The sequence below is a fragment of the Chaetura pelagica genome, unplaced genomic scaffold (assembly GCF_000747805.2).
Source record: "Chaetura pelagica isolate M959 unplaced genomic scaffold, ChaPel_1.0 scaffold14, whole genome shotgun sequence".
Classification (NCBI taxonomy): Eukaryota; Metazoa; Chordata; class Aves; order Apodiformes; family Apodidae; genus Chaetura; species Chaetura pelagica.
The window spans coordinates 1,298,896-1,308,706 of NW_009953067.1; the positions used below are offsets into that span (position 1 = coordinate 1,298,896).

General features: G+C 44.9%; 1 protein-coding gene across 1 annotated transcript in view; it reads right to left on the minus strand.

Moving 5' to 3' along the window:
- The window catches only part of LOC104388002, a 58,480-nt gene extending 48,676 nt beyond the window's left edge, over positions 1-9,804 (minus strand). Inside the window, exon 1 of the mRNA XM_009996808.1 lies at positions 9,655-9,804. Coding sequence (XP_009995110.1) covers positions 9,655-9,759 — 105 coding nt within the window. The 5' untranslated portion in view covers positions 9,760-9,804. The remainder of the gene's footprint in view (positions 1-9,654) is intronic.
- Positions 9,805-9,811: the final 7 nt, after the last annotated feature.

The following is a 9,811-nucleotide window of genomic DNA, read 5'->3' on the forward strand; positions in this document are numbered from 1 at the left end:
GCTGAACCTCAGCTCTAAACACTGTAAGGTTAAAAGCAGTATTTATCACAGGCTAAAAACCCTCTCAGGCATAAGGAGAAGAGAGTACAAGGGGCACCTACAACTGGAGAGGCACCTATAGCACAGCTTTTCTCATCCGCAATACATGTACTGAGAAAGGGGAGGATGGGAGACGGTTGCTCAAACCAGTGCCAACTATTCCTGCTTAGGCCACAGTGACTTAAATACACTCCTCCTGACTCACCCCTTCCCCACTGGCCCAGCTCATCACATTGCTGGGATGAGGAGAGGTCCCTCTGCACAGGCCAGCTTCTCTGATGGCTTAAAGCAACTCCCCAGCATTGCATGGGTCCCTCTACCAGGGAAATACAGCTGACAGAAGCTGGCATAAACAGGTTTTCTATGCCTTGAGATACTTCATTAGCTGATGGGAAGCTGTCCTGTGTTGGGAGACGTCACTTGACACTCACCTCTGCTCAGCCATAAAGAGCTACATTAGCCAGATTTGCAAACACAAGGAACAATGCCTTACAGTCAGGCTGGAAAACACATTTGGAGCACATGAGACATTTCAGGCTTCTCCTCTAAAAATCCCACATTAACCCTTCTGTGTGCAAGTGGCCACAAGCTGCTTCATCTGTATGGATTTACACCAATCTTCTTGCGTTTCATGATGGAGCAAGTCAGTAACATAGGATAATCCTTCAAGACCTGATCTTTGATCCATCTGGTCAGGCATCTTTAGACTTAGAGTTAGGAGCATGTAAATACTTGCTACGGATCTCGTTGCCCCAGATACTTTCTAGCAGGCATCATGTGATACCAAGTGGTTCCTAGTTGGAAGAATCTGGCCAAAGAGGTAGTCTCTTCTTCCTGCACATGGAGGGATGGGCTAGAGACAAGTGGCACAAAGACATAATTTGATGCAATATACGAGCAGGTTGGCAGGTTTAGGTAAAATAAGTCCATTGGGCTACTAATGCACAGACAGCAGTTCTGCCTCAAGAAGTTCCCAAGACCAACATATGTGCTGTTCTTACTGTCTTCCCTAAGTGCCCACATCTGGCACCTGCAGGAGATAGAAGAGAGGAGGCAACTGACTGTAGGTCTAAGACAGGATGGGTGCTCCTAAGCCCCATGCATGGAAGCAGAACACACATTTACTTGTAACATCACAACACAAGGGGATGCACAGAACAAAACTCAACAGTGTTCTTGCAGATTCAACTCACTTTGCTCACCACAGATGGCTACTGAGGCAGTGTCTGAGCACCACATACTACACTGGCACGCCCACATACCATTTCAGGAGCAAGACAGGGGAAAAGTTGCATTGCACTGCAGCCCTCTGCAAAATACCACCAAGGGGTTTCCCAAGAATGACTTGTTCTGTCCAAGCCAGAATAAAGGGTTTTCTATGAACAAAAAAAATATAAATGGAAGCTGATTTTTAAGCCTCTAAATTATTTCACTTCCTATGTTCCAGACCACTGTTCTCTCCTCTTAATTAGCCCTTGCCAAAGAACTTTTCTTTCTTTGGAATAACCAATGCCCAGGAATAAAGAAAAAATAAAAAATAATAATAACAAAAAGAAACCCATGCACAAAAACAGTCTGGCTGCAGACAACTGTCTGGAACAACCACTTGGCTTTGTGTGTAATAAACGGGTGACAGGATATGGAAGGATTATTTTATATTTTTCCAGCTTACATCCAGACACACTCAGCAAACCAGAGGCTCTGGCACCTTTCCTCAAGATGGGAAATTCCCTGTTCAATCAAAGGAAATTTTCTTCTCATCTTATGCCCATATAGAGCTTGGCAGACTGTGGCCTCTGATGCCAAGAAGTAAGGACAGCAGTTAAATAAAAAATAGCCTGCATCGTGGAAACAATGTGACCCCATTAGGACGGAATAGGATGAGACAGATTTCTGAAAAAAATGAGTGTGAAGGGACAGGATCTTTATGCCAAGAGGAACTTAAATTATGTGACCTTCTTGAAACCAGCACCTCAAAAGCAGGCTTGTAGCCCAGTCAAATCAATTAATCAGCTAGCCAAAGCAAATCCATGGTTTGTTGCTTAGAAATGTCAGAAATCAAGGTCTTTCTACTCTCACTCTGGACGTTAATGCATATTGAAGTTTTTGGGAGTACTTTATGCAGGCAGTCCCTGCCCCTTCATATATCTAAATTCAGATAAGGGTCATTTACTTTGCAGTCAGACAACAAACCTCAGGGTCCACACATCCCTGAAATGGGAGACATGACTAAAAAAAACCTCCCCAGGGCTCTTAGGCTCCAGCACTGATTTCTTCTTTTCCTCAAAAGGTGTTTCCAGCCCTGAACTTAGGTTTTCTCATATGAGCTGATGCTGGAACAAGGGTTGGGAACAAGGGTGATCCCAGGCAAATCTGGATTTTTCTCAGGTGTATTTGCTGGATACAACAGCTAACCAATACAGCAATGCCAGTCCCAGATGGCAGCAGCTCAATTGAGGAAGAGAATCCATAACGTCAGCCTGCCAAGCCTGAGGGACACCGTCCCAGGTTTCACATCTCCTTGCTGACAACACCCATTTAGAAGGTGCATGCCAGTGGGGCACAGGCATCAATCTCCATTCCCAATACTACAGCTCAAGCTTTGGCAAGCTGAGGGGCTCTGCAGTAGGCTTTTATTTCTACAGGAAGCCTGGATGATGGACTGGTTGGCTAAGAGTGCTGGGGGAAGAGAAGTCTAGAAACAAAGACTGGTCCACACAAGCTGCCTGAAAAGCTGAAAGTCACTCATAGAATGTTCTTTGGGCTTTTAGTTCCTGTCACCACCAGGTGACATTCTACCATGCTAACCCAGAACAACTAGGAAGACCCAGGATGTGGATTATTGCACATGCAGCTATGTGGCAGCTTTGGTGCAAATCTTCCAAGCAAGATAATTTCTTATATCCAGGTCCACCAGAAGTTCCATAAGTGTTCACAGTATTTCACCCTCCATTAAGCTATCAAGGCTGGACCAGAGAGGCAACCATGTAAGCTCTTCACATGATATACCTAACACAAGGGTACTCCGTTGTAGCATTCCCATTCTGCTAGGGCTGTCTCAGAGAAAGAGCAGAAGTTTACCTGGCTGAGCACTTCATGTGCGGCATTAATTGAAGGAGGAAGACTACTTGCCACGTAAAATCTGTTCCCTCTGCCTCAGCCAGCTCCCAAGATGCCCCAGCCTCAAAATGCTTGTCCTACAACAACTGAAAAATCCAGTCTGATGTACACACTGAGGCAGACATGGAGGCCAGATCAATGTCCAAAGAGACCATCCCACAGCAGGGAGGAGGCTATACTGGGTCTGAAAAGCAAAAGAACATAGCAAGAGAGAGGAGAAATGCCCAGAGGCACCATGAGCTGTCCACCCCAAGGAGTTGCCAAGCTGGTTCAGAAGAAAAAGACTTCTCTGAACTGTGCTTCACCTGTGTGCTGGGCTGCCCTGTGCCCAGATGGGCTTGGAGACAGCTCTGAATAGGTCACATTGGGCCATACATCCTTTACATCCACTTTCAGGCCTGGGTCACAGCAGAGTTCATACCACACATGGAATGCTTTCTATGCTGACAAAGGTCACAACTAATTGGCTTTTCTCTAAATCCTTGCCTGGGTGTTCATGCTGAGCGGTTGTGGGTGGTGCTGGTGCCTATTCAAAACCAGCTTAGCTGGCTGACTCTGCTGGTCAATGGTGGCAAGAGGACAAATAGGCTCTGCCCACAGCCACCTACAACAGTTACTAAAGCAGCAAACAGCCCTGAGTGCACACATACCTGTGATGCTGGTTGCTAGGAAGAGCTGGGTCACCCGGCAACCCGAATCCCACTGAACAGAACGGGGCTACAGATAAATGCATGGGGGTAGGAGGAGCTGGTGCTGCCTACACTGCAGGTGGGAGTGTATTCCCCACTGAAAAGAGAATACAGCCTGTGGTTCCCATACTGAGGCATCCCAGCAATACTTCTCTGACCCCAGGCATGCTCCAAGAACAGCCAGAGAAGCTGGCCAACCTGGCACGGTACAGCAGAGTGATGCCCTGCCCACCCATCACTCCAGAGATGTCCTAAGTAATGCAAGCCTTGCTTTTTACTTTCAAAAAAGGTGAACCCACTGTTTTTCAAGAGCCACAATTCACTTATGACCTCGGTCTGCTTTCAATTTTTGCTTCAAATATAAGCTATTTTCCTGCTCAGGAAAACTTTTAGCATCCCAAACAGTGCAACATAAATTCAGGAGCTGTATGACAGTGCATGACAACAGGAAATTAGGTAGAACTTCATTGTCCATCAAAGCAAAATGGATTAATTTGTTTTCACCAAAGTGCAAAAGTCAAGGACATAGTATAACAATTTCAGAATTCAATGTTTCATTCAAATAAAAATAAAGAATTGGGAAATACAAGAGAAAGTAATGAGATTTCTTTGTGACACTGGAGGGTGTATTAATTTTTTTTTAAAATCTAGCTCATATTTTCATATCAGTCACGAACAAGGCCAGCTGAAAGGATGTCTCACTGAACTACCCCAATGTCAATGAACTCCCCATTGTGCCACATTTGCAGTTTCTGCAATTTAGCTGAAGTTTCCACTCTCTGGAATTAAGACATTAAAGGAGATTATTGATGTTGGATGTCTGCACAGGGAAGATGACAACCCTTGAAAATTCAGACCTCAGAAGCTAAGGAATTGCAAACCTCTTACTTTACAATGCTTCAGGCAAAAGTCTCAAAAACTTAAAATTTCAGAATGGCTGGGATTGTCCGTTCTATTCTTTGCCTTGGCTAAGTACCTATCACAGCATTTCTAACCCAGTAACTTCAGTCAAAACTATCTCAAGCTTAACTTTAGACATATTCACAGATATTCCAATTGCAAAAACTGTACTTACATACTTACATTCTTGCAAGGGGCTGTATCCATCCTGAGTGAGATTAAGACAAACCAGAAGCATTTAAAGTTACCAGGTTTTAGTAGGAGGAAAAGAAAAGTTTTGATATAAAACAATTCTCCAGCCCTAGAAGAATGAACTTCTAGGATGGGATGTGCTGAAAAAAGTCCATAAATGAAAGAAAACCTTCACACACCACAGGAGACAAATGAAGCTGAATTTTCACTGTGCCAAGCTGTCTTCAGCAAGCCTGAAGACCAGTGCTTGGCCAAGCACATGATAAGCAGTCAGCCCAAAGAAAGAAGGAAAATATTATGTCCTCATTCATACAAAACATGAGTCCTTACACCGATCTTTGAAAGCACACCCACTGTGTATCAGTAGTAACGATGCTACTTGACTCTTTTGGTCTGAGGAGAAAAAACTTAAATAACACACCCCTGGCTCTGCTAAATAACCAGCTAGTGCTGGGACAGTGACTTGCAAGCCTGAGGTTCACTTTGCACAGCCAACTGAACCCCCTTCATGTAGGAAGGATCAGGATGATTCCCAGTTGCTCCTCCAGGCCAGCCAGCCAGCCTAGTCTCATAGCTGACTTTGGATGCAGATGCCAGCAGAAAATTACGGACATGACTTGCTGGTCCCCAACGCATTGTTATGCACACATACAAGCTGCAAGGATCCATGAAAGAGCTGTCATGGTGGCTTTGTTAGTGACTAGGCCACAGTTCCCTTGTAAGCAAGTTTAAGTCCAAAATTACATAGCAGAGAAATGCAGTTCTCTGTTGCCACAAGAGACTCAAATATTATTTCATATTGTTGATCGACATTAAGGAAATTATAAACAGGTCTTAATTGCCCCCCACCCAGCACAAAGAGGAACATGCCAAGTGCATAGGTAATTTAACAACTTTTATGGATTAGAACATCAACTGTATCACCTCTAAAGTTGTGTTGACAGCAAAGTTAGAATGGAATTGCCACCCTTCAAGTGCTTAGTTTTCTTCAGCTACATGTTCTAGCCAGTTAATTTTTTAACACACCACAATCCAACTGTTTCATTCTGATAACACCTAGGGCCACTAATTAAGGGCTTAGTTTGACCGGCAATGCACAGACTTGTTCCAACCAGATGCTCCCTGCCCCAAGGAGCTTGCTTGCCAGCAAAGCTTAGAAAATAGACACTTAAACTTTTGCCACTACAGAAATATGCAGGAGCACAAGAGTTAGAGGGATTTGGAAGAAATGCATTAGTGTGAGAAACCCCTACCCCAAGATGAGGGGATGAACAAGACATTTCATTTGTAGAGAGCTCACCAAGTCAGCTGGAGAGTATGTCTCAGAGCTCAGTATCAGTAGGACATCATATAAACCCACGTGCAATTCCAGGATATGCATTTTAGAAGCTCCTTGAACAATCTGACTTACTAGTTCAAGGAGGGCTTAACCAGGGCTAACAGTCCAAAACTATGGAAGAAAATAAGAAAAACTGTAGTACAGTGTAATACTGGACAGACAATAAAACATTCAGGCATTGAGTTATAGGCTTCTCTCACTTTCTTTATTTGAAGCATTTTACTAAAGTATGGGACAAACCCTGTTCTCACTCTTTTGTCCCACAAGGTCCACTCTGGAACAGACCCAGTTGCCCTAACCTGTAAAGTCCAATCTGCTTTTGGCCCTCAATTTCCAGCAGCCAGCCAAAAACTGGAGCTTTCTGAATCTGGCCTAATCTCTAGCAAAGAACATCAGACCACTGAAGCAAGAGGTGATACAACAGGCTGAGGCCATAAGGCTCCGGTTCACAGTCCTTTCTTGGATTTAGCTGCAGCAGCTGAAGGGCTCTAAAGCTAATGGACTGGACTGAACCTCAACAGCTCAGGAGGGGACACAATGCTACTGAGCTGTGCCTGCTACAGGGGCACGAGTGTTCAGTGGGGAGACCGGAAGGTCTCTGGTATGACCAGTCTTCCAAGTCTAAGATTTCAAATTTGAACCCTAACTACCACACTTCACAGCCCAGCTGACAGCACACACTAACCCATGCGCGAGCAGGCGAGAAACTTCAGTCAACCTCTCCCTTCCCATTATGGTGACTTCTGGTGAACAGGCAATACAGCAACAGTAACTTTCTCAGCAACATCAGCACGAAATGGCAGACCTCTTGAGCCAAAGCCTTCCAAGCAGCCTTAGTTGTCAACTGCTTGAAGACCATCTTCAGCAGGGGAAAAAAGCAAGGTCCATTACATCAACATCCAAACCCTGTACATTTCCTGCTTTCACTTATAGGAGGCAATGGCAGCCTCTCAGCTTCTCCAACTGGGGGAAAACTAGGAAGACATATCACGCCACACTTAACCAACTCAGGATACCTGGTGCCAAAATCAGATCCCTACAGTGGGCAGAAATTTAATCCTCAAAAGATTCCCAAAGCTGGCATGCCAATCCAAGGTTGGTCAAATCTCCCAAGCTTACAAAAATCACTTGACCATTTATCCAAGGAGAAGTCTCCCACAACTTTGCCTAATGGCAGTACTGTTGCAAGCTGGAAACACAACAGCATCTTGCCTTCTCTTGAATTTGGGAACTTCCAGCAAAGGTCATGAAGTGCAAAACCATGTGGGTAAAGAAGGAGAAAAGCAACTAAAGGAAGTACACTGCTTTTAAAGCTCAGAAAGCTCTTGATTTGGTTGCTGGATGCAGATTAGCTCCTATTCTATCCAAAATACATGCTCATTCTCCACTTACACTATCGCAGACCTCATTTTATGCTCCCATCTAACTAACTTTTCACTAGGTTTCAAAGACAGCAGACTGAACCTTTTAAATAATGCACATGCCTTACATGCCAGAATACATAGAGACCTGAACAGGCACAGATCAAAATGAAGAAGCTGAGAAGGCAGGAGCTCATTCTGTGCCTGGCAGTCCCACATCATCTGAGAGCAGTAAAAGGAAATGGTGCAGGACACTTGGCCTTGTCAAGGGTCCATGCCCAGGGCAACCATGGGAAGTTCCCACACCACTCACCACTTGTGACACCTATCCCATGTCCACATGTGAAGATGATCTAGCCCTACACCTAAGAAAGAGCATTGCACACTCTGTTAAGTGATTAGTATGCTGGTATGAGGCTCAACAAAGATTAGGCAGCTGCATATGGTCCCCAAAGGCCTACAAAATATATATAAACCCAGAGTCTGAAAGTCTGGCTTTCTGCCCATAAACATGCAGACCAGTCATTGTACCGCTCCCCATGGCAGGCTGCAATGTTACCTCTGATGCACTAGCCTTGCAGAGAACAGTGTAAGCCTAAGTCAGCCTTCTTTACTGAGCCTCCAAAAATACAGACCACCTGTTTGCAGCACAGAACCTCAGCATGAATATGACCAAAATGGCTGCAGATACCCACTCCTGCGGGTTTCCCTGCATGCCTACAAGCATCCTAAATGCTATATATACCCCCAAGAGCTCCTTCCGGAGATTCTCGCAGTTTCACCAACTGATGCTCCAAGAGACGAACAATAAAGCTAGAGCAGGCAATCATAGCCACAAGACTCAGAAACTGTATTCAAAAGAAATCCCCCACTGCCTCTGCAGAGATATTGTGCACTGAATCCATCCACTGCAACCTAAAGCATCAAAAGCATCATTAAAGCAATTTATTTCCAAAAATGAAACCTAACCCTGCCTCCTCCAGTAACCACACAATGTGCAATCCCTGCAGGAAGAAGTACGTGAACACTGCAAACTTTGAGGAAGCACCAGCGCTGTGTCTAACAAAGTTACCACCAGCCTCTCCAGAGTGACTGCGCAGAAGTGCAGCCACACAGCAGTCCGCCTCTGTGTAACACATACAAAAGACTCCACTAGAGTCTGGTATATGCATCCCCAGCCCCCAACTCTAGGCAACGAGGGCTGCTACTTTTCCCAGATCCCTTCTTTAATTTGCGTCCGGGCACAACACTTCCTGCAGTGCTGATGCCAATCCAGCAGTAATGCTGATTTCCAGGGGTATCCCTTGCTTCACAACACTTTCACCAAATCAAGATCTGGTTAATTTTTTTTGTAAGTAACACATCACGACTCCATTTTTATCTCATTGCATATGGCTCCAAAATTCTTCCTTGCATTTGGCAGGAAGGCCTTACATATTCCTTATCCTGAATCTGTGATCCTCATTTTTCTTCTGAATACTCAAAAAGGATGTGAGCAGAGTTCAAAAGCCATGGGTCAATGCAGCGAGCCCAACAGCAAACTTCAGCTCAGATTCCTGCCTTCAGGACCAGAAGGGACAGAAATGCAAATAACGAACTGAAAGCTATTTTAAGCAAATCACGTTTGAACATTGCTCAAGTGGGGTTCTAGCCAGGTGAGGGCTGGGAGACTACAAACTGCACACATACAAAGGTAACCAGACAGACAGGCAAACGCCTATGAAGCTCCACGTGAACGCCGTTAAAAATAAATGCTTCTAAGGAACAAACAGATACATCCACTTTTCATCCACTTTTCCGTATTACATATTGATATATGCAGGGTGATTCTGAGAGCAAAGGAACAGGGCTTTAGTAACAGGAATACAGCCTAGGCCAGCTCCTACGGAGCACATTGGCTGAGAGGAAACCGGCCCAGCATAATAAAAACTCCCAGATACTAACTGCTCAAGGCCCCGTTACTAGTTACCTGACGGGTGCAAAAAACGCCCGAGACAAAACCGTCTGTCCTTACCTTGAGCTGAAAAGGCTGAATTTCATTCAAACTCTGGTTCCTAAGCTTTTTCGTGAGGATCTTCAGCATGGTACAAATCCGAGGAGCCAGGAAAGGGTTAAACATAGACACGCATCTACATCTGCCGGGCCGCCGCTGCCAGGCTCGGGGGAGCTCG